Here is a 27144-nt window from a genome sequence, read left to right as displayed (position 1 = left end):
AGCCTGACACCCTAGGTGAGGGAACACCTGGCCGCCAGCCCCCTGTAAGGCCACCTGTGACAGGAAGGAGAAAGGACCCAGTCCACTCCAGGAGCTAAGAGGAGCAGGGCCAGGTGTGGTGGAACCTGCCTGTTGTCCTGGAGATTCAGGAAGTTGAGGTAGGAGGATGTCAAGTTCAAGGCCAGGCTTAGGAATTTGGCAAGACCCTGTCTCTAAATAAAACATAGAAAGGGGCTGGGGATGTGGCTCAAGCAGTAGTGCGCTCGACTGGCATGCGTGCAGCCTGGGTTCGATCCTCAGCACCACATACAAACAAAGATGTTGTGTCTGCTGAAAACTAAAAAATAAATAAATAAATAAATAAATAAAACATAGAAAGTCTGGGTGTATAGTGGTAATACACCTCTGGGTTCAGTAACGAGAACTCAAAAAAAAAGTCAAGAAATAACACAGGAAATAAACTAATATTTTAATCAATAAAAGTATAATGTAATTTCTTTTTCTTTCTTTCTTTGTTTTTTTTTTTTTTTTTTTGGTACCAGGTATTGAGCCCAGTGGCTCTCAACCACCAAACTGCATCCCCTTCTTAAGTTTTTAATTTTTTAAAAAATATTTACTTATGTATCTTTAGTTTTATAGGTGGATACATTAGTTTGTTTTTATGTAGTGCCGAGGATCTAACCCAGTGCCTCATGCATGCTAGGCGAGCAGTCTACCACTGAGCCACCACCCCAGCCCCAAATTTTTTAATTTTGAGACAGCTTCTCACTAAATTGCTTAGGGCCTCCCTCGGTTGCTAAGGCTGGCTTTGAACGCGCGATCCTTGTTCCTCAGCAGCACCCCCCCACCCCACTGCTGAGATTCACTTTTTTTCTTCTTGTCCTGCTGGGAATGGAGCCTGCCATGAACCTGCTGAGAGGACTCTGTCACTGAGCCACCCTCCCTCCTGCTCAAGGTCCTGAGAGTGACTCTGCAAAGCCTGATGGTATCCTTCCTGCCACTCTGGGGGTGAGTTGGCCCTGACAACTGCCCTGGAGGCCCAGCTGGTCACCCTGGCCCATCAGGTGTTCAGGTGCTCCTCAGGGGACATCTGGTAGTAAGTAACATGTTTCTGAGAAATTCCAGATTTATATATTTTTGTTGCATTATCCAGTGGCAATTTATATTTATTTATTTATTTTTCAGAGTGGAAAGTAGAGGCTTTATTAAAGGACAGCAGAAAAGACTTCTCCTGGAGGAAGAAGGGGACCCAAGAGATGGAATCTGTGAAGTGCAGTTGTCTCCCCTTTTTATAGTTCTTTCAGTGATGGAATGTAGGTGGGAAGGCCCGAAGAGTGGGGCACAGGTGGGGCAAAGAAGTAATTTTCATTAACATTTCTTTGGGATGGACTCTGGGCCTTGGGCTTTTCTGGGAATTCATTAACATTCCAAGAGTTGTTCTGCTTTTCCCAGAATTCATTCTTAACATGGCCTCCATTTTGGATCTTACTCGATATTAGACCCGATTTACCTAACGACACTGACTACCTAACTTTAAATCTGTCTTCGTTCCCCCCTCTAATTTGGGAAATTTTTACTGCTGTAAGGAAAGGGGGCAAAGATCGTTCTGGCTTCTTCAGGCTGAAAGGGGATGATGTTGGGCAAGCAGTTTGGAGTCCCCCTTTAAAAATCGGGTCTATCGAGTGGTCCATGATAGAAGTCCGATTGAGAATAGGCTGGAGGGCCATTTGAGTGATGGGTGGTCTCGGTGTAGAATCTTGGTGGGACCTCCAATATGTTACCGCTGTTGACCGGTGAGGAGTCCTTGCTTCCCCAAGGTTGAAGAGTAACACCAGAGAAGCATGCCGAGGCAAGGTCAGAGTGGAAAGTAGAGGCAGAAAAGGACAGCAGAAAAGACTTCTCCCGGAGGAAGAAGGGGACCCAAGAGATGGAATCCGACCAGTGGCAATTTAAATAAGGCAATTTAGACCCCGACCCTCCACAGGCCTGGCTGAGGGCCCAGGGACAGCCTCAGCCAGGTCTACAGAGAATGGTTCTTGAAGTCCAGGAAAGAGGGTGTTCTTCTCCACTGCTGCCAGGCTGTGGCAGATCCCAGAGCCTGTCCTGATGACCCTCAGGGCCTGCTCAGTCTGCTTCCTTATCAATCCAGGGTGGGCAGGACCTGGCAGCCTGTGGGTGTGTGCCCTTCGCTCCTGTGGAGAGCTCATCTTCAGCATTTCCCCGCACAGTGCCGGTGGGCTGCAAGGAGATAAAAACATGTCTCGCAAGGAGCATTCCATTTAGGGGTAGGGTCTGTTCAGGGTGCTGTAGAGGAGAGCCCGTGCTCAGTCCCATGAGAGGATTCTGCACACTGGCCCATGTGGCCAAGAATGCCAAGGCTGCAGCCCTGTGGTGGTGAGAGGCCGCAGCCAGTGTGACCCCGCATTAAAGGTGCCACCTGGGGAATAGAGAGGATTTCTTTCTATTACTCAAATGAATGGAAGTTTCAGGAATCTAGACATTTGACTTTAAAAAAAAAACAACTAGCAAATCTGTGCCCAAGTGGAATGAGCCTCCTTTACAAGGCTCACTCCTGAGTGTGCAGGCCAACAGCTGCAGACCACCAGGGTCCTGACCACTCAGCGTCTCTGCTGAGCACACCTTAGCCTCTGACTCTGCTGAGGTGACATCCCAGTGCCCTCACTTGCCACATTTTATTCTTTGAGGAGAGAGGTGATTTTTTTTTTCTAAAGCAAATTACAATTTGGAGTGAATCCTGGTGAATTAGGTAAAGAAACAAGTTGAAGCAACTTGTGGACTTTTATTTTGTTTGTAGATCTTACTATAATCCTGAGACCAGTGTTGGTATGTGGCTCAAAGGACAGCCCACCTTAATGGTCTTGCCATGTCGCCTTCTGAGGGATCATGACCATGACGAGAAGCGGTATTAGTTAGCTTTCAGTCACTATGACAAAAAAAAAAAAAAAAAAAAAAAAAACCTGAGAAAATCCACTTAAAGGGGGGAGATTTACCTTGGCTTATGGTTTTGGAGGCTTTGGTCTGTGGTTGCTTGGCCCTGTTGCTCTGGGCCTGTGGTGAGGCGGCAGGTCTCAGCATGGAGCCCATGGAGTGGAGGGTCCTTCCTGTTCCTGGTGGCCAGGAAGGCAAGGTGGGGGGGGGCAAGCACAAGACACCCTTCCAGGCCAAACCCCAGCGGAGGTCCTCTCTCTGGCCCCACCTCCTGCAGACAGTTTCCACTCCTCCCTGTCCCCCTCCATAAGCCCATCTCTGAGCTTCTTCAAGACTCTTCAAGACTCCTGCCTTTCTGGGACAGTCCAGAGCCAATCTACAGCATAGCCCAGGGCTGGCACTGCGAGGCCACAGCCTCTATGTGGTGGGCACAGGCTCCCTGCTGCCAGCCCAGGCTTCCTGGTGTCCTGATTCCCGTCAGCTCCCCTTGGCTGGGTGCTAAGCTGGGAAGGGCTGCCGGAGGAGGGAGCGCCTGAGTCCCCTCAGCAAAGATGGAGTGGCTTTGGAAGAGTCAGCTCCTGGTCCTGAGCCGGGGTTGGGTGCAGGGTCCCCCCCTTGAAGACTGGGGAGCTGAGGTGCAGCTGGCAGTCCGTGACTGGCATAGCATGGCTCAGACGGGTTCTCTGGCCAGCAGAACCCAGGGGTGCACACGGAGGGTACATGAAGAAATCATCTGTAACATGGGAGCTGCAGACTGAAGTCTGCAGGGCTGGCCAGCAGGTCGGGGACCAGGGAAGTGCTGAGGCTGCAGCTCAGGCCTGCAGGCTGTCTTCTGGTGGGATTTCTCTGTGGGGAGGTGAGTCTTCTCTCTTAAGACCTTCAGCTGATTGGATGAGACCCAGCCGTACCCTGGAGAGCCACCTACTTCACTCAAGAGTCCACTGACTAGGTGTTAATCACATCCAAAGGAGACTTTCTCAGCAACACTGACACTGATGTTTGATTAAATATTGAGCCGCTGGGCATGGTGGCACAGGCCTGTGATCCCAGTGGCTCTAGAGACTGAGGCAGAAGGATCATAAGTTCAAAGCCAGCCTCAGCAAATTAGTGAGGCTCTAAGCAACTCAGTGAGGTCGTGTCTCTAAATAAAATACAAAAAGGGCTGGGGATGTGGCTCAGTGGTTAAGCACCCCTGGGTTCAATCCCCAGTGCCAAAAACAAAAAACAAAAACAAAACCTGAGTACTGTGCCTAGGCATGTGTGATGGTGACTCTTGATTGCTGACTCATTGGACTGAGAGCTGCCCAGAAAGTTAGTGCCACACACTTCTGGGGTGTCTGTAGGGTGTTTCCAGAGGTGACAGGCGTGTGGGACAGAAAACTGAGCAGGGAGACCTGCTCTGGATGTGGGTAGTACTGTCTAGTAGGCTGGGGCAGGAGAGGACAAACGTGGAAGGAAGAGGATGCGGCCAGCCCATTTTGCTGTTTTATCCTGAAGAGTTAAAGTCGCTGTGCTACAGGGACACAGCCATGCCCACATCCAGGGCAGCAAAGCTCACAACCACCAAGCTAGGAGCCAGCCTAGGTGCCACCAGGCCCTGTGCTTCTGGGGCTTGGGGGGCTTCTCTACTTAGGCCTGGTTTATCCCTCACTGGCCAGAGGGGTGAACTCACCCTTCAGCCCCCTCCTCTTCCTGGGGCTGGGGGCAGGGCTGAGCACCCCAACCCTCTCATCAGAGGTGGGCTGAGCCCCACCCTGAGGCTGTCACGGAGCCACTCAGCGTCCCCTCTAGAACAGAAGATGCTCCTATCACTCAGGGAAACCCAAGCTGTGTCAGGAGCCTAGGCCAAAGCCAAACACCAGTGCAAAAGATTCTCCTAGAGCCACTGCCCATAAGGTTCAGAAGCTCTCTGGGTCAGGACAGGGCAGAGATCAAATATGCATTTTTTTAAATAATTGTTTTATTTTATTTTAGTTTTTAAAGAGAGAGTGAGAGGGGCTGGGGATGTGGCTCAAGCGGTAGCGCGCTCGCCTGGCATGCGTGCGGCCCGGGTTCGATCCTCAGCACCACATACCAACAAAGATGTTGTGTCCGCCAATAACTAAAAAATAAATATGAAAATTCTCTCTCTCTCCTCTCTCTTTAAAAAAATAAAAATAAAAAAAATAAAGAGAGAGTGAGAGAGAGAGGGAGAGATAAAGAGAATTTTTTTAATATTTATTTTTCAGTTTTCGGCGGACACAACATCTTTGTTGGTATGTGGTGCTGAGGATCGAACCCGGGCCGCACACATGCCAGATGAGCGCGCTACCGCTTGAGCCACATCCCCAGCCCAAATATGCATTTCTTATCATATCAATTGCACAGGGCCTTGTGCCTGGATGTGTCCCCTCTGGCAGAACAGGGAGGACCTGACTCTGACCCCGTGGGGTGAGGAGGATGTGGCAGGGACCCTCACAGACTGGCCTCCAAAGAACATGGTCAGGGGTACAAAGGGGAGTCCTGAGGGTCAAACAGTGTCCCTCAGAGCCTCTGTACTTGAGCCCCCAGAATGCTGGCCTGAGAGGTCCCAGGGTGTGAGGCAGGGAGACCACTCAGCGCAGAGAACCTGGCATGTAAAGCTGTGCCCTGCCAATCAGACCTGCAGCTGGACCTCGACTGTCACGCACACAATACCACAGGGCAGGGACCGAGGCTCAACTTGGCTGCACAAGCTGGAGGGCCTTAGGAGGGAGGGACACTGAGCAGTGTCTTCCTGGTCCCAGGGTGTGTGCATGTGTGCATCTGAAGGTAGTTCCAAAGACAGAACCAGCGCAAAGAACTGAAGGGAACTGGCAGGCAAGGGGGGTCCCAGAGGGGGTGACAGAAAGGAGAGGGATGCTGCCAGAGTTTTCTCCGTGCGGTTTAGTGACACAAGATGAGCAGAGCCACATGGGAGGCCCCTGCGTGGGTACAGCCCCCACAGTGCAAGCAGATCCCAGGTGTGCTGGACCCTGTGGGAGCTCACACGGAGGACCAGTGTCCCCAGGGCCAGGCCGGACCCCTACAGCGGCAGCTCTGGAGGGAAGAGAGGACAGGTCTGGCTGCGTGAGGAGGAAGAACTTACAGGAAACAGAATCCCAGCTCTGGGATCCTGGGTCTGGAAAGGCCATAGAGTGTCCCTGAGGTGGCCTGGTGGGGACAGACGCCTCCTGTAGGGCCAGTAAAGCACAGAACCACAGAACCCGGTTGACCAAGAGGGCTCGGCTGGCCAGAGGCCACACTCATACTCTACCTTTCTGTATCCAGCATTCTGGACCCCCTGGTCTCACCCTAGTTGTACAGACCTGAGAGACTTGGGCAGGGACCACACTCTGCAGCGGGACCATTTGCTCCAGAGCCTGGCTTTGACCAGGTGATAGCTTCTAGACCAGTTCACTCTGTCTCCCTGATGTGCTCTGCTCGGGCAGAAAGCTCCTTGAATCTGTCCTGCTGATCACATGGTGGGGACATGCCTGGAGCCCCTCAGCTTCCCCTCCGGTCTGCAGCCTCTGAGACTCATCTGGGTCATCTCAGGAAACCACAGCCTCTGCAGCCAGAGGAAGGCAGGCTGTGGCTCCTCAGAAGCCCCAGCAGCACAAGGGTCCCCAGATCCCCCAGCTCCTTCTCTCCCGCCTTCGCCCAGCCCCTGGCTTCCCCGCTGTGGGGACTCAGGGAGGAACAGGAAGGCCCAGGGGCTGACTCAGGATCAGGCACTGGAGGAAAGCTCCTTTTTTGGAAAGCAGGCAGTCACTTCTCAGAAGGGCGGAATCTTTGAGAAGTGACGCCAGCGAGAGCCGGAGGGGCAGGGTGAGGAAGCCCTCCTCCACAGGCAGGGGCTCCTGTCCCTGCTCAGGGACATCACAGGGCCACCTAGGGAGGCTCAATGAGCTGCTCTTCATAGGTTTGAAAGGGGACAGCACAGGGATTGCATCTGCAACACCTGCCCTCCCACTGCCTCCAGCAGGACACAGGAAGTGGGGGCTGGGCTGCCCCTCCAGGAGGATGAGGAAGAAGCCCCCTGAACCCCCTTGTGGGTTCCTGGCTGCTTCTCCAAGGACACAGTGCAGGTGCAGGGGGTGGCAGGAAGTCTGGGCAGCAGGGACGTGGGGATGGGGCTCTTTGCTTCTTGGGTTTCAGGCACCTTTGGTGGTGTTCATTGTGCCAGAGCTGGCAGCCAGGAAAGGAAAATGGCCTTGGACTTTTCTTTATAGGAAAGTCACAGATCTCCCCCTCACAAATCTAACCCAGAGGTGCTCTGCACTGAGCTATACCCCAGCCCTTTTTAGTTTTTATTTTGAGACAAGGGTTCACTAAGTGGCCCAGGAAGCCTTGAACTTGCGATCCTTCTGCTTCGGCCTCCCAAGCACCTGGGAGTACAGGCATGCACCTTTGCACCCAACTCCACCAACCTTAAGAGGCATAGATTTGTCTCCAGGGATCTGCGCCTCTTTTTTCCCCAAGAATAGCACCCCATTTCCTTCTGCTTGGATTGCTAGGTGGGGTGAGGTGCAGCCTGGAGCTTCCTGGGCAGGGCCCCATCGACACCCAGCTTCCACGGAGGAAGGTGCACCAGAAGATGGAGCCAACCGGAAGGAAAGAGGGACCAGGGGAGGGAGAGCTGATCCCCACAAGGTCCTCAGGTGCCTGTGTCCAGCTGTGCTGCTCCCTGGCCCTGGGCAGCACGAGGCAGAGCGTTGCCTGGCCACCAAGTGTCCTGCCCCGGAACAGCGCAGCGCCAGGCACCCAGGGTAGGTGTCCAGCAGTTTTGTTTGTTTCTGAGTTTCCTTTGTTTCTGGAAGTGCTGCTTAAAGGACTCCAGTCAGAGGCTCAAGCTTTGAACCCACTCCCCGAGGCCCTGGCCGTTCACTCCCCTGGGGACTTTTAGTAACCACTCCACATACTGAATGTCCCTGTGTGTGATGGGTTTACTGCAGCAGGCGAGGCCCCCAGGGGTCTGCTGCACACACGTGCTTCCAGACACCCCCCTGTCCCTTCCTGGGCCACGGGCCCCTCCCACCTCCATCCAGGGTGTCCTGCTGCACACCCCAGACCAGGTGTGTTGAGCTTTCCCTTTCCCTGTGTCACTCCCAAGCAGCAGTGGCCAGCAGCACAGGCACATGTGGCAAATAACACAAGAGCATCTTGGAAAGTCTGTCATTGGAAGGGCATGTTTGGGTCCAGAGGCTGGCCGGGCCCCAGTGGCGGTGTCTATCTGTTCATGAACCAGCCCCTGGTGGGTAACTTAGGAGAAGACTGCTCTTCTGTGTCTCCCAGGACTCGGAGCATGTAAGTGCCTGCATAGATGAGGAACTGTCCCATCACCTGGGCGGTGTAGGACAGGAACCGCAGAAGACTCCTGCAACAGAGCAAGATGCAACACGTCGGGCGCGGGGCCTCCCCTGAGGAGCTGACAGCACTGCCGGCCAGTGGCCACTTCCAGGCTCCCGGGCTGTCCCAGCAGCCGTGGAGGAGGTGGGGCCTTGCTGAACTCCCTCGGGTCAGATGTAGGGGAAGGAAGGACAAGAGGGAGTCTCAGGACACGGGATTTGTGGCTCTGCCACCGGTATCTTGAGTGGGCTAGGACCTGCCACAACTCATCTATACAGGCTGTCCCTTAGCTACTGGGAGGACAGACATGGCCCTGCTCTGGCTTCTAAGGGAGGGAGGGAAGGAAGGAAGGAAGGAAGGAAGGAAGGAAGGAAGGAAGGAAGGAGAGAAAGAGAGAAAAGAGAAAAGGAGAAAGAGAGAGAGAAAAAGAGAAAGAGAGAGAAAGAAAGAAAGAAAGAGAGAAAGAAAGAGAAAGAGAGCGAGAGAAAGAGAAAGAGAAAGAAAGAAAAAGAGAGAGAAAGAGAAAGAAAGAGAAAGAAAGAGAGAGAAAGAGAGAAAGAAAGAGAGAAAAGGAGAAAGAGAGAGAGAAAAAGAGAGAAAGAGAGAGAAAGATAAAGAAAGAGAAAGAGAGAGAAAGAGAGAAAAGAGAAAGAGAAAGGGAGAAAGAGAGAAAAAGAGAAAAGGAGAAAGAGAAAGGAAAAGAGAGAGAAAAAGAAAGAGAAAGAAAGAAAGAAAGAGAAAGAAAGAGAGAAAAAGAGAAAGAGAAAAAGAGAGAGACAGTGAGAGAAAGAGAGAGAGAAAGAGAGAAAAAGAGAGAAAGAGAAAGAGAGAAAGAAAGAGAGAAAAGGAGAAAGAGAGAGAGAAAAAGAGAGAAAGAGAGAGAAAGAGAAAGAAAGAGAGAAAAGAGAAAGAGAAAGGAAGAGAGAGAGAAAGAGAAAAAGAAAGAGAGAAAGAAAGAGAGAAAGAAAGAGAAAGAGAAAGAAAGAGAGAAAGAGAAAGAGAAAGAGAAAGAGAGAAAGAAAGAGAAAAAGAGAAAGAGAGAAAGAAAAAGAGAAAGAGAAAGAGAGAAAAGAGAAAGAGAGAGAGAGAGAAAGAAGGAAAGAAAAAACATAAGTGGAGTTCCTATTCTCTTCCTGGTCCCAAACTAGAAAGGACTTTATCCAGTTTTTAAAATTCTATCACCTCACAAAATGGCAGCAGGTTGGCCATGGCTGAATCTGTCCCCTGGGAATGGGTTCCCCAAACCTGAGCTCGAGAGCCCACTACCCCTGGGAGGTGATGCCTCTGACATGAAGGCTTTGGTGAGCTGTGGCTGCTTGTGGTGCCCTAAGAGCTATCAGAAGACAAGAATTACCATAGAGGAGAACGTGGTGGCCAGTGATCCCAGTGACTCAGGAGGCTGAGGACGAGGATGGCAAGTTCAAGGCCAGCCTCAGCAAATTTGTGAGACTGTCTCAAAAAAAAAGGGCTGGGAGTGTCACTCAATGGTAGAGTGCCCCAGTTATAAAAGGAAAAAAAAAAAGCAACAAGGAGATGAATTTGTCACTCGAGGTGGGGTTTGGGCGAGGCTCATTTTCTCCATCATGTTTTCCGAGTTGTAATTCTCCCACCTTAAAAATCCAAACACCCACTTGCTCCCATCTCTCCTGGGAGCCAAGATCTCACCACCACTACTGAGGGACACAGCCTGGGGGTCGGCCGCTGATGGGTCACAGGGAGCCTCGCGCAGGGGCCAGGGTGAGGGGAGCAGGTGGAGTCTCAAGCCCCTCTGCTGGCCCAGTGCTCAAGGCAGATCAGAGCTGTCCTGCAGCGACAGGACAGAGAGGGAACCTGGGTCCTCAGAGGGCCACAGCAGGCCTGCCCGGGGAGTGCAGAGAGCAGGGAAGGCCCAGCAGAGACTCCAACCCCCCAGACCTTCAGCCACTGCTCAGCCTCCCCTGGCTCGCCCTCCACAGGCTGAGCAGTGATGGAGGTTTCTATTTTCTTTCTTCCTTTGTTCTTTTTCTTCTGTGGTACTGGGGTTGAGCTCAGGGGTGCTCCACCACTGAGCCACATCCCCAGCCCTTTTAATATTTTATTTTTTTTAGATAGGACCTCACTAAGTTGCAAAGGCTGGCCTTGAACGCGTGATCCTCCTGCCTCGGCCTCCCCAGTCACTGGGATGACAGGCTTCCGCACCTGGCCAGGACTCAGTTTTTCACAAGATCATGGTGTATTTCTACAAGAGCACAGGTGGCTGTACTTGAGCCTGTGTGATCCTAAAGATCTTCTTATTTTAAAGATGATGAGGTGGAAGCTCAGAGAAGTTAAGTAACCTGTGAAAGGTCACAAAGCTGCTTACTCAGGAGGTATTGTAGATGTCCCTCTCATTCGAGGACCCACTCTGAGGCTCCCTCTGAACATACACAATACAGTTTGGATGAGGGTCCCCTGAAGCCCACATGCTAAAGGCATGATTTCCCCACGATGCTATTGAGGAACCATGGGAGGCAGGGTGGAGGAGGTGAGGTCACTGGAGTGCCCCTCAGGGCACCTCTCCCAGTCCTTACTTCCCAGTCACCAGGCAGTGAGCAGCCTCCCCGTCAGGGGCTCCCTGAGGATGAGCCGCCTTGTCTCAGGTGCAAAAGCAACAGGAACAGTGGCTTTGTAGGTGTTCTACAAAATTCTATAGACTTCCAGGTGCCCCCTACATAGGATGATGGGGCATGTGGGTTATGGTCTTTGGAGGGAGAAAAATCTGTTCTGGGTTGATTTTGTGTTTTGTGAAGCAAGTCTGGCTTGGATGTAAATGTGCTCCAAATGGACCGAGGGCAGGGGACACCTGGGACAGCAGAGGGACAGCAGGACAGAGCACAGAGGAGCAGGCTGGGGACACCTGGGACAGCAGAGGGACAGCAGGCAGAGCACAGAGGAGCAGGCTGGGGACACCTGGGACAGCAGAGGGACAGCAGGCAGAGCACAGAGAGGCAGGCAAGGATGGGCCCCCAGGGATCCCAGTATGTGCAGGTCGACCCCGTCCTACCTCAGCATGGCTTTGAGTCCTGTGCAGCGGATGTCGTAGGACACCGAGTACATCTCATACATGGTGGCCTTCACATTGAGGCAGCCCAGGAAGTCCTTGGGGTTCAGTTTGTACAGGTCGAAGGTGACTCTGGCGATTCCTGACTTCTTCGGCTGCCTGCCGACTGGGCCGTACTTAGCACCCTACAGGACAAAGAGGGGTGTGAGGGGCCTTCCCCCCTGTGACGCTCCAACTCCACGGGTCTGGTCTGTGTTCCCTTCTGTGCTCTTCGTGGACTCTCCTGAAGGTCATTCAAACCCGTCACCACCTGAGCTAACCAAGTCTCTCTCAGCAACCAGCAGCCCGACTTCAACTGCGCTCACACCCGCGTAACCACGGACTTTCCCTTCACTCTCAGGGCAGGGCCTTGGGAGGACCTGGACGGCCAGACCTGCTGCACTGTGTGCAGAGCTGCTGTGGCTACAGGGATGGTGAAAACAAATCCCACTAAAAGCTTCCAGAATGTTCTTGCTGCAGTCATTCATCTTGTTCCCTTCACCCTGTCCCACACCTAAGGGATGAGATTCTGGTTGACGTCTATGTTCAAAGCACAAGAGGCCCAGCTGCCCTTTGGGGGTAGAACGAATTACTCCTCATCTGGGAGTAGTGTTATTACTATTGTTATTATGGTTATTTTTTGGTACTGTAAATTGAACCCAGGTGTGCTTAACCACTAAGCCACATCCCCAACCCTTTTTATTTTTTGAGACCGTATCTTGCTAAGTTGCTTAGGGCCTTGCTGAGTTGCTGAGGCTAGCCTCAAACCCTCGATCCTCCTGCCTGGGCTTCCTGGTTTCCTGGGTTACAGGTGTGTGCCCCTGTGCCCACTCAGCGAATACTGTTTTAAACTGGTGCTAACCTATCCTCCTGCCACAGCTTATGGCCTTGGATTCCTTTCTGACTTCTGGAAGCTGTTATCAACTCCCCAGATGTCTTCCTCTCGTGTTGGTCTCAAACCGAAAGGTGCACACAGAACTGACTCACACGGCCCAACTTGGGCACGTGGTTTCTAGGACCCACTGATGGTCAGGGCAGAAAGAAACAATTTGAGCCTTCCTCTTCCTTCAGGGTCCTGAGGCCCAGAGGCCAAGGAGGGGACACCTGGCAGCCACTGCTTGCTGGAGGTCCTCATCTGGTTCACCAAACCCTGACAGGCAGGTAGGAGTGATGGCAGTGAGGAGCCACATCCACCCTGCAGGCCGGAGAGGAGGCTCTGCGGGGAGTGTCCTGGTGCCATCCCCAGAGGGCTCCACAGGCCTTCAGCTGCCCTTGATGGGACACGCCCACATCCCCAGGGTCTGTGCCTGGGAACTCAGTGGCTTCCTGGGCCACCACTGCAGGACCCTAGATACGTCACCTTTCCCAGCCCTGCACAGGCAACCCGTGTCTCCTTTACAAACACACACACCTTCCCATTGTCAAGATCAGTCACCAGAGAAGCAGGGATTAAGCTGCACACTCAAGGCCTGTGGCTCTGGAGGACGGAAGCCCCTGTGAGTGAGCAGGGCCGGCTCGTCCTGGAGGCTGTGGGGAGGCAGGAAGGCTGCCAGAGGCCGGGTTCCCCGCCTGTCCAGTCTCCTCAGCTGTGGCCGGATCCCCGTCCCTCCTCTGCCTCTCCTAAAAAGGACCCTGAAGCTGACACTGGCCTCGCTGGGGTGGCCAGGACAACCTCTTCCCCACCGCAAGACCTCTACCGAGCCCCTTTGCCTTGGGTTCTAGAGCTGGGAGTGACATGTGGAGGCCGTCCATCTGGCTGCCACACCCCTCCAGGGAAGGCAGGAAGAGTTTTACAGCCCAAGATGGTCTCCTAGAAGGTCACCCAACACGCCACACGCACACACACAATTGTGTACGGACCATGTAGTAAAAACAAGAATAGAAGACCTAAGCAAAACAAAAAAAACGTGGCCCTGGGAGGCCCGCTGTCTGAGTAGGCTGCCTTTCCCTGTCTGTCCTGTATGTTTTTGTGCGTCTCAGGCATCATGCCGCTAACTTTGCATATTTTAAATTATATGGATGGATTAACGCATAGGTTTTAAGTGTAGCATAGAAACACCCTGAGGTCACTCCTGAGACCCTTTCAGGGGAATGAGTGGGCAAAGCTATTTTCACAGTCAAACCAGTGATGCAATTAGGCCCGTTTGTTCTCACAGGAGTAAGGTTCCCGCTGCACGCTGGGAAAACTGCACAGCTCAATCAACCAGTACTTTTTCCTTTTTTGGTGCTGGGAATTGTGCATACTAAACCTGTATTCTCCACAGCACTACATGGATAGCCCCAAATGTACTGGGGATTATGCCCAGGGGTACTCTACCACTGAACTATGTCCTCAGCCCTTTAATGTTGAGAGCCACGGCCAGATCAGGATGGCGCCTGGCATTTTGCCGGAAGGAGTGTCGAGCCATTAAGATGATGATAATTGAGTTGGGTTGTGTATAATTATTAAGATAATGACTGATTGCTGTAACTGGATGATGCCGAATTGAGGCAAGCTGTGTATTCAGTTGTGTATGTAAACCTCTGCTCTCCGGCAATAATGCGGCTCCTGCTACCTCGGGTGCCCGCTACTTTTCAGTTCTCGCGGAGTTCCCACTGAGTTCCCGTTGGTTCTCGCGGAGTTTCCGTGGAGTTCTAGAGAGTTCCCTTTGGGTTCGGGCAATAAAGTAGTTCCTGTTTGAACCTACAAGTGGCTCGTGAGCTCCCGGTTATTTGTGCCCAGCCAGACTGCGGCACTTTAACAACAAAAATATATATTTTTTAAAATTTTGAGACAGGGTCTCACTGAATTGCCCAGGCTGGCCTCAAACTCGTGATCCTCCTGCCACAGCCTCCTGAGTAGCTGGGATTATCGGTGTGCACCATTGTGCCCAGCCCAAATCAATGTTTTCTAAATGACCAATGCATGGTGTTACAAAATAATCCCTGGGAGAAGGAGCTTCTCAAAGTGCAGGGAAGACGGACGGACTCAGTGCCACAGAGGAGACTCCACACTGTAACTAGCCTGTCTGAAACCACCACTTGGTGAGTTCTGGTGCAGTGTCAGAGAATATCCTAAATGCTATGAAAAATCTGTTAAAAACCTGCTCCCTCTTCCAACTACATATCAGTGTCAGGCCAGACTTCCATCCAAACCATACATTGCAACAAATTGAATACAAAAGTGGACTCGAGTATTTAGCTGTCTTCTATTAAGCCAGGCATTAAAGAGATTTATAAACAAAAAGTTTCACTTCTCATTTTGTTTGGAAAATAGTCAACTTTTCATAAAAACACATGACTAGCCAAGCTCAGTGGGACACGCCTGTAATCCCAGAAGCTAGGGAGAATGAGGCAGGAAGATTGCAAATTCAAGGCCAGCCTCAGCAATTTAACAAGACTTTAAACAACTTAATGAGAATCTGTCACAAAATAAAAAATAAAAAAAGAGTTGGAGATGTGGCTAAGGGGTTGAATACCCTTGAGTTCTGTTCCCAGTACCAAAAAACAAAAGTGGCTTAAGTTAACCTATATTGGGTTATTATTTTAATGAATTAATATATATTTTTAATTTCTTTAATTTTTACTCCTTCCTTTTTAAATTTTTTATTACCAGGGATTGAACCCAGAAGCACTTAACCACTAAGCTGCAGGTTTAGCCCTTTTTAATATTTTATTTAGAGACAAAGTCTCACTAAGTTGCTTGGGGGGGGTCTCACTAAATTTCGGAGGCTGGCTTTGAACTTGCAATCCTCCTGCCTCAGCCTCCCTAGCTGCTGTGATTACTGGTGTGTGTGCCCCTGGGTTCAATTCCCAGTCCTGGGGGGGACAAAAAAATCAGGTGAGGGCTGGGGATGTGGCTCAAGCGGTAGCGCACTTGTCTGGCATGCGTGCAGCCCGGGTTCGATCCTCAGCACCACATACAAAGATGTTGTGCCTGCCGAAAATTTAAAAATAAATATTAAAAAATTCTCTCTCTCTCTCTCTCACTCTCTTTAAAAAAAAAAATCAGATGAAAACCGCTAATTGACAGATGTCTATTTACTGTACTGACATAAGCCAACTAAAGCTATTTGGGATCCTCATTGATTTTTAAGAACACAGAGGACCCTGAAGTCAAAAGAGGTTTGAGGGTGACTTTTTAAATGTACTTTTCCTTGGGTCTTCTTCACTCAGAATTGTTGAGGGATATTCTAGGATGCCTACAGCTGTACTGAACAGATTTTCAGTTTTTGTTTTGTGCCCTGGGCCTGGTGCATGCTAGGCAGGTGCTCTGAGTGACTCCTAGCCCCATAGCATGGCTGAAGGCCATTTCTTTCAATAAACGTGTAACAGCTTATTTATGTGTATTTACCCAGGGATACACTGCTAGGTGTGTGTGTGTGTGTGTGTGTGCGTGCGCGCGCATCTCCATTCTCCTGTGATAGACAGGTGACCTGCTTCCAATGCTTACTGTCATCCACTGGTGACATGGGTGCACTTATGCATGGGTCTACTGATGTGTGGGACCAGTCTTGGGGCACACGTCTAGGGATAGAGTTCCTGCGTCCTGGATGGAGCCTCCCCTCTATGGGATCAAGGCAAATTCTTTGTAACACCGCTGGGTGGCAGTATAGGAGCACTTGCTGCCCATATCTTAAAAAATGGGAAAAAAATTTAACAGTCTAGTACCAAAGTTGGCAGTATGACCTTACAGTGGTGCAACTGGATGGTTGGTTGTTTGCACAATTGTTTTACGTGAGTTCCTCACATTTGCTGAATCATCGTCCTCTGTTGGGTCTTGTTAACAACACCTCCTCCGCTCTTTGTGGCATGTTGTTTTATTTCCTTTATAGTGGCTCTAAAACAATATGTTTCTTTCTGTTTTTTGCAGTACTGGGGACTGAACCTGGGGTGCTTAACCACTGAGCCACATCCCAGCCCTTTTTATTTTTTATTTTGAGGCAGGGTCTCTCTAAGTTGCTGTGGCTGGCCTTGAACTTATGATTCTCCTGCCTCAGCTTCCCAGGTAGCTGGAATCATAGGGATGCACCATTGTGCCTGGTCTTTTCTGATTACCTTTTATTCTTTGTTACTTTGGGTTATCTTTTAACTGTTTTGGAAAGTTTTACTTTTATTTCTTTTTTGTGTGTTACTGGGGATTCAACTCAAGGAAGTTTTACCAACCACTGAGCTACATCCCTAGTTCTTTTTGAGACAGGGTCTTGCTGAGTTGTCCAGTCTGGCCTCTAACTTGTGATCCTCCTCCTTCAGCCTCCCAAGTCACTGAGATTACAGATGTGCACCACTGGGTCTGGTGGAGAGTTTTATTTTATTTTTTAAATACTGTTTTTAGTTGTAATTGGACACAATACGTTTATTTTATTTATTTGTTTTTATGTAGTGCTGAGGATTGAACCCAGCATCTTGAACATGCTAGGCGAGCACTCTACCACTGAGCCACAGCCCCAGCACCTGAAGGAGAGTTTTAAATACACAATGTTATACTTTGTATGTTAGGGATGCAGCTTTGAGGTCTTGGTAGTTCTGACTTCATCATTTCTGCTCATTTTTTCCCTGCGGTGCCGGGGAAGGGGCCCACAGCCCAGCATGCTAGGGAAGCCTCGCCCATGTGGATGCACAGTGCCCTGTCCTGTGCTTTGTGCTTGAGTGGTGAGCTCCCCTTGCTAGAACCTCAGGAATGGAGGCTTCTTCAGCCTGGGTCAACCTTCCTTCCATTTGTTCCCGCCGGTTACCTTGGGAACCTGCACTGGGGCTCAGGAGGGACTGGCTGCATAAAGACGATCCGGTGACTAAGCTCTGGCCATCTGGGCCTCCTCCCAGCTCTTGGCTGGAGTGGTCAGAACCAGCAGGGCCTAAACACTTAGGAGGGCAACATGAGGCCACAGATGGTCAGGAGAGACCCTCACGACGCCCTGCTTCAAGTGGCCATCCACACCTCACCTCTCGTCAGTCCCAGTCTTTCTCTTCTGTCCTCCCAGCATCTGTTGAAACTAAAGCGCCTGATCCCCGTGGGGAGGCCCACGGCGGGAGGGGGTGTCCTAGGGGGACCAGCTGCAGTGGTTTCTGTCTTCTCTGGATTCTGGCTCCCACAAACATGTTGGCCTCTGAGTTTTTTTTGTTTTTGTTTTTTGTTTTGAGACAGGGTTTGCTCTGTTGCCCAAGCTGGCCTTGAACTCCTGGGCTCAAGTGACCCCCCTGCTCAGCTTTCCAAGTGCTGGGACCATGGGTGCCGGTGACTATGCCCAGCTTTATTTCTCTTTTTTTTTTTAAATATATTTTTTAGTTGTAGGTGGACACAATAGCTTCATTTATTTTTATGTGCTGAGGATGGAACCCAGTGCCTCAACACACATGCAAGACAAGTGCTCTACCGTTGAGCTACAGCCCCAGCCCCTTTATTTCTCCTTTTGAAGGTCAGTTAGATGTTTTAATATTTTGAAGATGTTTTAATATTTTGCTTTCTATTTTATTGTTCTTGAGATATACGATTTATGATGCTTCCAGAAATAAAAGGCTTCATTTGTGGCTCACTTTGCCGAATCTCTCTATCTGTACTGCTATAGTTTGGACCTTGATTGGCTCCCAAAGGCCCTTATGTTAAATATTTGGTCCTCAGGGTGGCGCTATTGAGGTGGTGGGGCCTTGGAAGAGGCCCTTAGGTCACCGGGGTGTGCCCTTGAGGGGGACTTGAGACCTGCTCCTCTCTGCTCTCTTTGCCCTCTGGCTGGTGATGGAAGCAGGTTTGCCCCTCCATTTTTCCAGAGGAATGAGGCTAATAAGTCATGAACTTGGCCTCCCAGTCAAACCTCCCTTTTTATAAAGCAATCATCATGGATACTGTGACATTTGGTTGGCTGTGTCAGTGTGTCTGGCTTTCCGGGGACTAGGCCATCCACAATCACCAGGTCACATCTGTTGCTTTAGAAGGGTCTGTAGCTATTCACTGGCCAAAGCCTGTTCCTTGGAATTACATTTTAAAATTAAATACCGAACCCAAGTTTCCCAGGGGCACATAGGAACCCTTTGAGGGCAGACTTAGCAGACAGAACCCAGCACATCAAAAGGAGTGCAAGTTAGAGCCAGGGCAGGGGCAAGCCCACTGGAGCTGTCCAGACCACAGGGTCACGGCTTACCTGCGTCCACTTCTGTCCTTTCTCCAAGATCATGAAGTGTGTGTTGTCTCCCAGGGTTTGGAAGAACTCCTCCGAGTCCACCACCGTGCCATCCTCCTCCAGCACCAGCGTGACCAGCCCAGCCGTGATGACCAGGGCATCCAGAGTCTAGGTGGCAGCGAGGTAGAGAAACGGCATGAAGTGGACATTCCCAGTGGACCACCCAATGACATTTGTGATGTCATAGTTTTCAGAAGAGTTGGCTGATTTGAATAAAGTGATTTTTCTTGAGATGGGAACACAGGGCTGGCTGTGTTCCCAGGTTGGCCCCAAACTCCTTGGCTCAGACAATCCCCCTACTTCAGCCTCCGGAGTAGCTCGCACCATAGTCACATGCCCCTGTCCACAGGCCTGGCTTAGATAAAATTGTAATGGCAAAGAGACGCATTGACTGAGGTCCATGAGTCAGTCTTTGTTTTGAGAAAGAGATTAAGATTTAAATGGTACCATCTTCCTAAGAGACACAGGATAAGCGATCACACTGAAAGTGTATGATCAATGGCCACCTAGTGATATTCGGATGGACAGGCAGAGCATGTGTGAAGTCTGAGAGCTGTAGCCCCAGGTGGCCCGAGGGCTAAACCTTGCTTTGGAAGCTGCTCCTTTAACATCTCACGGGCATCTTAGAGGTACACTTGCTGGGAGTCTGGGATTCTTCCTTACTTGGAGCTCTTATACCTAAACCCAGACTCCCCGAGTTCCTGGATTCTCCCTTGTCAAAGAAACAAGGCCGCTTTGTCAACGCAGCAGCTTCTGAGTTTCTGTGTCCTCACCTTTCCTGGTGCAGAGACAGTAATCGCCCGTCTGACGATCTGGACCTGCCCTACCCACTTAGAAACAGCTCCCTCAGACTCTCGAGGCTGAGAGGGACTGCCAAGCTGGACAGGAGGTCTTTCTCAACCTTTCTGTCTTGGCATTGTGTGGCACCATGTCCTTGGCCCCAAGCTGGTCGAGGGTACCTCTCTGGACTGGCATGAGTGGCTATGGCGCATGATACCTTGCTGATGAGCTCCTTTAGGCTGCTGGCCATCACCCCACGCCGGCTGCTTCGGTCATGGTTGGAGACCCGGAAAGGGCGAGCTGGGTGCATGAGGGGCGTTAGCAGGACCTTCTTGGTCTGTGATCCCATAAATGTCAGGGGCCTGAAAGTGGAGACGAAAAGAAAACAATTTTGACATTGCTTTGTGTGTATGTGTGTGCACTGGGGGTTGAACCCAGTGGTACTCTACCACTGAGCTGCATCCTCAGTCCTTTGTATCTTGAGATAAGCCCTCACTAAGCTGCTCAGGCTGGCCTCCAATTTGTGATCCTCCTGCCTCAGCCTCCTGAGTAGCTGGGGATACAGACATGTACCACTACAACTGGCTTTAGTAGAGGTTTGAAGTACATATAGAAAATGCACTTGTAGTATTTGCAACTAAAAGAAAGAAATTTGGGCTGGGGCTGGGGCTCAGTAGTAGAGAGCTCACCTAGCACAGGTGAGGCCCTGGGTTCAATCCCCAACACCACAAAAAAATAATAATAATAAAAAGATATTGTGTCCAACTACAACTAAAAAATAAATATTAAAAAAAAGAAAGAAATTCAATGGTTGCAAGTTACTAAAAATTACACATACATCTCCAAGGAAGAAACAAGTAATATGTCAAATTAAAAAATTTTCATCTTTATTCCTATTTTTCCAGAATGTTGAAAGTCTATGAGGTAATGGCTTAAGAAGCATGTTAAGGCCATCAAATTAAAAAGAAAATTACATTTAACAAATATGAATGGATTTCAGAGCTAAAAAAAAATCCAACAAAACAATTCCTAGCAGCCAAAGTAATTAAGCAGAGTTAGAGGATTAAGCGTGTGCGCACACACACACACACACACACACACACAGTCACATGTTTGCATATTAAGACTATACCAGAAATGTTTAAGATACAGATATCAGTCACTGTAGCAATCGACCAAGTTTTTGAAGTTAACTTAGGATAAACCAAGAACAGCACAGCCACAATCATAACTTTCTTTGGAAGAACAAGAAGGAAAGATCTTCAGGCCCTGTGTCACATGACACTCTGGAGTAAGCACCACACTTTCCAAAGAATTAAAACTATGTGCCCAACACTAAGCTAGACTAAAGCTCTTCCATGCCACACATGCAGCGTGATTCTTCTCTGTCACTGGCTTTAGGTGTCTGGGGGCTGCTGAGCTGGGATGCAGCCCAGGGTCCTGCAGGTGGCCAGTATGTCTGCACTGAGTCACAGCCCTGGGCTCCAGCATCAGTGTCCATCAGTGTCCCAGCTGTGTCCACCCACTTTTTTTTTTTTTTTGAGAGAGGAGAGGGAGGGAGAGAGAGAGAATTTTTTAAATATTTATTTTTTTAGTTTTTGGCGGATACAACATCTTTGTACGTAGTGCTGAAGATCGAACCTGGGCCGCATGCATGCCAGGCGAGCGCGCTACCGCTTGAGCCACATCCCTAGCCCTGCCCACCCACTTTGGGTGATCAAATAGTGGCTAGATATTTGGACAAACACTCATCTGGGTACATTTGGAAAAACAAAATACAGGCTTTATTTTTAGGACAATATTGTAGATGATATAAAGTGACCACTTTGCTGCTTCCTAACCCTTACAAATTTGCCTAGATTAACTCTCTGAGGCCCAAATCCTGGGATACCTGCACTGGCTGCCAACGCTCGTCACCTATAAGGTAGCACTTTACATGGTACCCATGCTTATTTCCTGGGCTAGATTGGCATTGCTCATAGACAAAGGCTTCTTTTTCATATTTCCTATGATGCCTAACTTAGTGCTAAGAACACACGCTTTAAATCACAGGTTGTCTGACTTGAAGCTCTGCTGATGACCTACCGAGGACTTTGTGGGTGAAAACCCAGCGTATGGTAATAAACCGACTCTCAGAAACTGCCAGGTTGAGTTCCTGCACGGAGCCCCATCAGCCCCTTCAGGAGGTTCTCCATAATAGTGTGAGTTTGTCCTTATCTCTGTGTCTTGCCAACAAATTGGCCTTCTGGAGTCAGGAGGGTAGTGTTTGTTCTGAGCGTACTCAGCCAGTGCCACAGTCCTCGTAACTACTTGCCCCTGTGTACTTGCTATGGCCAGCAACACCCTAGTTATCACCATGCCCATAGAAGGAAAGGGTCATCCCATCTCACAGATGAGAAAACTGAGGATCAGAGTAGCTTCCAGGGCACCTGGATAATAAGGGAAAGGGACAGACAGGACAGGGTGCCTCCTCTGTCCACAGCCAAGCTTCTTTCCTCTTTGGTGGGGGCGGGGGGGTAGGTCTTGTCACAGCACATCCTGAGCTCCAGCTCCCGGCCAGTCCAGGGAGCCGCTGGCAGACCTGCTCTAGGGTACACCAGTGTTTCTGCTTTGTACCCGCAACTCCCTTTCCTTCCAGGTAAAGTGGCTGTACAATGTGTCCAGAGAGCAAAGCCAACAGGAAAGTGCCCGTCAGGGCTCCTGGACCGGTGCCCTCATCAGGATGACCCATGAGCAGGCGCCCACACCGGGGCAGCAGGGCCTGGCCCTCGGCCTCTCACCTCAATTTGGAGGAGTTGCATGGGTGTCTGTTACGCAATGCAATGCAGGAGACACAGCTGCTGATCCAACAGGACACTTCCTCGTCTCGGGTGACCTAGGGAGCTGGCCAAGGGGATGACCCCCTCACCCTTCCCTCAGAACCTGGCTTTGTCCTCAACCTAACCACGACTCGGAGGCTCGGGCTACCAGGTAAGGAGGTCGAGGTCAGAGCAGCAAACACAGAATGGAGCTCTAGGTCCAGCCCCGACTATGCTAAAGTGCTGCTGCCCACTAGATGAAGCCCAGGCTCAATCCCAGTGCCACCAAAAACCAAGACACAGGACAATGGGAATCCTGCGTCTGCCCACCACCATGAGAACAGCCACTCCCTGGTTCCTGGGAGAGCGGCTCCTGACAGTCCCAGGAACCAGGGGGGGAAACAGCTTACACAAGGGAAAATAAGTAACAGGTCGTCTCAAGGGAAAAGAAAAAATAATAAGGAAACCATTTCAGGAAATAGGTTGTTTCGGGGAAATCAAGAGGGTAACAGAAGTCAGGCTTCGTGGAAAGCTCTTCAAAACTGAATGAAGGCCCATCTCCTGGGTGAGGGGCAGAAGGAAGCCTGCATTTTCCCTGATGGAAGCAGGGAGTCGCCAACTTATAAAAATGTGACATTCAGTGACGAGACACAGAGTGACAGAAGATGTTTGTGGACTCCAGCAAGGCAGGCCTGCCCCTGGTCTAAGCTTTTTTCATGTGCCACGCTGTGTGCTGGCCTCCCTCTGAAGGTGCCGGGGAAGGAGGGCCCAGGTCAAGGTGTGCATAGGAGAAAAATACAGTTGTCCCACAGTATCCTCATGGGTTGATCTAGGTCCACAAAGACCAAAATCTAAGGATACCCAAGTCCTTTGTATGAAAGGACACCATAGCTGCCCATCCTTTGATTACACCTTAAATCATCTCTAGATCACTTATCATGCCTAATACACTGTGAATTCTATGTTGATATTTGTTATCCTGCAATGTTTAAGGGATAATTACAAGGAAATCTGTGCATGTTCAGTCCAGATGCAATTTTAAATACCATTTTTAGTTGTAGTTGGACACAATATCTTTATTTTAAGTATTTTTATGTGATGCTGAGGATCGATCCCAGGGCCTCATAAGTGTGAGTCAAGCGCTTCACCACTGAGCTACAGCCCCAGCTCCCAGATGCAATTATTAAAATACTTTTTTTCTGTCATTAGACCTTAGGATGTGGCACCCACTGGTGGGTGTGGAGGGCTGCCTGTATTTGGTGTCCCTTGTGATAAGGGAGCAGCCCAAGCTGGGTAAGATGTCACCCAGGATCACTTGGGATGCAATGTGATTGGGGCAACACCACATCTCAGGGTTATGTGGAGAGGAAGGACCCACACGGGAGAACAGACCAGACGGAGCCAACAGGACTGCAGGGGTGAGCAGGGATGCCAACCAAGGAGGGAAGCGGTGAGGGCCAGTGCACTCACACAGGGAAGACAGACAGGGCTCAGACAGCTCCTGGGAGGTGTCTGTGTGCCCTGGGGACAGTGTCCAAGGCGCTAGTGGCAGTGGAGCAAGTGTCAGGATGGTGAGCTGCCACCAGGCTCGCTAGGCTCAGATCACGCACAGATCGGAACACGCCTGCCCAGCTCCTTCCCATGGACTCACCCTGGCTCAAGGACATGTTCTTACCAAACTACCCCAATCCTTGGTGTTACAGGGGTATTTAAGACAGGGCAATGGAGGCCTGAGCACCTTGAAATATTACTAAATAAGAATTTAGGTGCCAGCTCTCTGCTGTGAGATTTGCTTGGAGAAAACTTAATGCTTTATTAACATCACTAGGAAGACTGGGTAATGTGCTTACTGAACTAGCAGCGGCTGTATGAATTCTAGAGTTCCTTGCAGAGGGCAAGAGGTCTAACTTTCTTGTTTTTTCTTTTTGCAGTTCTGGGGGTGGAACCCAGGGCCTGTGGACACTGAAGATGTTCTAAATAGTCACAGTAGCAGCTGTTCTGAGTAAAGTATGGTATGTGTCAGCTTCATAACAAGCTCAGGATCTGGCGTGACCTGGTGAAGACCTCTGTTGTCCAAAGCTTGGCTCAGAGACCTCAGCCCCTTTCCGCACAGTGAGGCCTGCAACAACTACAGCTGATCAGCAGACTAATGACAGCCAGGGACCTTGCAATTACTGAGAAGTATCTTTTTTTCTTTTTGCAGTCCTGGGGATCCAACCCAGGGCCTTCTACTTGCTAGGCCAGTGCTCTATCACTGAGCTACATCCCCAGCTCTATAAGTACCTTATTTGTAAAAAAAAAAAAAAAAAAAAAAAAAAAAAAAAAAAAATGTGTGCATTGATTAAGTTACTTCCCTAGAAAAAGCAGTTATTTACTAATAAATGACAGTTACAGCATGCTGCACCAGGCAGTTTAAATCAAGGATCACTGGCAGGAGGCAGAAATCTAGGAAGACCATAATTAACAAATACAGCCTTGGTTTTGGCTGTTTAGCCTAGACAGAATTTTAAAGAAGGGTGGGGAAATAGAAGTTATCTGCCCTTCAACAAGTGTTACAGATTGCTTTCTTCCAGTTTAGTTTGAATCAGATAGATTCCAAAGAATTTCAAGCCTATACCTTTCCAAAAAAAAAAAAAACAACAAACAAAAACAACCCAGGTGTGGTATTGCATGCCTGTAATCCCAGAAGCTGGGGAGGCTGAGGCAGGAAGATCACCAGTTCAAAGCCAGCCTCAGCAACTGTGAGGCACCAAGCAATTCAGTGAGACCCTGTCTCTAAATAAAATACAAAGTAGCACTGGGGATGTGGCTCAGTGTTCGAGTACCCCTGAATTTAATTCCTGGTGCCAACAAACAAACAAAAAACCCTACAAAAACAGTTTATACTCACCCTATAACTCACTGAGCCACATCCCAGCCCTTTTTATTTTGAAACAGGGTCTCACTAAATTGTTGAGGCTGTCCTTGAACCCGCTATCCTCCTGCCTGAGCTTCCCAAGTCACTGGGATTACAGATGTACGCCACCTTGCCTGGCTCATTGTGTTTTGATTACCAATATGTCTTCAGCAAGCCTCACACTTGACCCCACAGAGACTTTCCACAGGTACATCCTGGATTTCCTTAAATGTTGTTAATATTCAGATGCAGGTTTAACCTAATTCTTAATTCCTCCCACTCTGAGGCAAACCCGGATAGATCGGTGCACTCTGGCCACCTTGAACCCTCAGCCACCTACTCATTCCTCAGTGCTCCTGAGGAGGCTGAAGAGATGTTTGTACTTCAAACTATTCAGTCCTTTCCTCCTAGGGATGGGACTGTGGGGTGGGCAGAGCTTGAAGAAAATCAGGAAAGAAACAAGGCCTTATCTTTGTGCTTAAAAGTGTTTTATCAAGCCACGTGCCTTGGCCCACCCTTCTAATCCCAGGGAGTGGGAGGTTGAGACCAGCCTCAACAAATTAGGGGGATCCTGTCTCAAAATTAAAAATAGAGCTCAGTGGTAGAGTGTCCCTGAGTTCAATACCCAGTAACAACAACAACAACAAAGTGTCATGGTGAAGGCAGGTTCTAGGTCCCACTGTGAAGGTGAAAAGAAGTCCTGACACTGCCCAAGAAGCGGGCCAAGGAGATGAGCGAGGAAGGTCAAGCCTTCAAGCAGAAACAAAAGTAAGAAACTCCAGGAGCTAAAATAGAAGGTGTCTGGGGAGGGCCACAGGTGTCAAACTCTGGCAAAGGTGAGCTGTGTGCCCAAGACCTGGGTGATCCTGATTCCACTCCCAGACCCTGGGATTCCCTACAGCTAGAAATGAAGAACTTGCTGTACATTAAAGAATAAACTTGTTTCTTTAAAAAAAAAAAAAAGTGTTGGTGGAGATAGAGGAAGAGTCTTTCTCATCTTCCTGGAGTCCTACCCCTAGGACAAGTTGTGTGACAGACATCAGATGCCAGCCAGAGAGGCCACCTTTCCATTTTGACAGCTGCTTCTAACCCTGAGCATTTGTGCAGCTCCCCAAGCTCCTGGATGGTCCCTGTAACCAGATCTCCCTCTTTTCCACCCTCCATGTCTCCCTCCACACCCTTAAGATACACAATGGCATCTGTCACCAATAAAAAACCTATGTTTTAAAGCGCTCAGGGGTTTCTCCATTTTTCAAATATTTGGATGATCTTTAAAGAAACACCGCCACTGCGACGGCTAGGATTGGATTGTTCTATCAGGACAAGAAGATAAACCCAACAGAGAAAAAGTGTTGGCTGCACCTTCAAGCCGGAGTGGGAGGAACGCCTCCCGCAAACGGGACCTCGCACACCTGGGAGAGCTCTGCCGGAGGAGGCCAGGGCCCTAAGGAGCCCTGTGCCAGCGCACCGTGGAGTTGTCGCCCGGGGCTCCTGGGACCCGAACCTCGTTTGCACCCATGGGTGCAACAACTCCCGCACTCCCCACAGTCACCTGATCCGTGGACGCCCGCGCACCTCGGGAGTCATACCTGGCACCCGCTGAGCCAGCTGGAGGAGGAGACCCGGGACGGCTCGGGCCTGTGGGCATCATCGGGGCCATTGGGTCAAGGCGAGGGATAGCGGCTTCGGGGAACTCAGGGAAGCAGGAGGAAAGGAGGCGCGGGAACGCGGGGCGCAAGGGCGTGTGGCACTCGCCTGATCAGGGTTCCCGCGTAGTCCCGAGCGGTCTCCATGGCGAAGTCCTCACCAGTTTCGCCCGACCCGCCTCTTTAAGCGCTGCCGCGGCCCCGCCCCGTCCCGCCCCGAGCCACGCCCCCGAGCCACGCCTGGCCCCGGCCCTCCTGGGCCCTTGGCTTTGGGCTTTCAGCTCATCAAGTCTGCGGTGGCCTCGGAATCCTGCGCCCGGGCCCGGGTCCACGCCTCTTCTGCCCCTCTGGCTGCAGAGCCCTGTGCCCAGGACCCTTAAGCCAGATACTCCGCTGGCCTCGCACTGGTCATTTGCCAGCCTTGGTGGTTTTGCACTCCTGGGGGTTTGGGAGCCAGTGTCTGCCGCATCGCTTGGGCTGTGAAAAGGCAGGTCGCGGGTGCAAGGCGCAGCGC

The 27144-nt window shown here is 50.3% G+C and overlaps 1 protein-coding gene across 2 annotated transcripts; it reads right to left on the bottom strand.

Annotated features, from left to right (window-relative positions):
* Nucleotides 1-1193: 1193 nt before the first annotated feature.
* On the bottom strand, nt 1194-26726 carry CIDEA (cell death inducing DFFA like effector a). 2 transcript variants are annotated; one of them, XM_081263066.1, is made up of 5 exons: nt 26574-26726; nt 19508-19652; nt 18472-18618; nt 11321-11502; nt 1194-2238 (listed from the first exon to the last, which is right to left on the bottom strand). In XM_081263066.1, exons 1-5 carry the CDS (start codon nt 26642-26644, stop codon nt 1950-1952), a joined length of 834 nt encoding a protein of 277 aa, XP_081119192.1. In that variant the 5' UTR covers nt 26645-26726; the 3' UTR covers nt 1194-1949. The 2 variants fall into 2 exon arrangements, with proteins under 2 accessions (XP_081119192.1, XP_081119193.1); XM_081263067.1 differs by lacking the exon at nt 1194-2238 and adding an exon at nt 7876-8326 and having other exon boundaries at nt 26574-26717.
* Nucleotides 26727-27144: the final 418 nt, after the last annotated feature.

The sequence above is a fragment of the Spermophilus citellus genome (assembly GCF_964194105.1).
Source record: "Spermophilus citellus genome assembly, chromosome: 12".
In the NCBI taxonomy this organism is placed as follows: domain Eukaryota; kingdom Metazoa; phylum Chordata; class Mammalia; order Rodentia; family Sciuridae; genus Spermophilus; species Spermophilus citellus.
The sequence above is the reverse complement of the archived record's forward strand: the minus strand, read 5'-3'. Positions and strand labels throughout refer to the sequence as shown.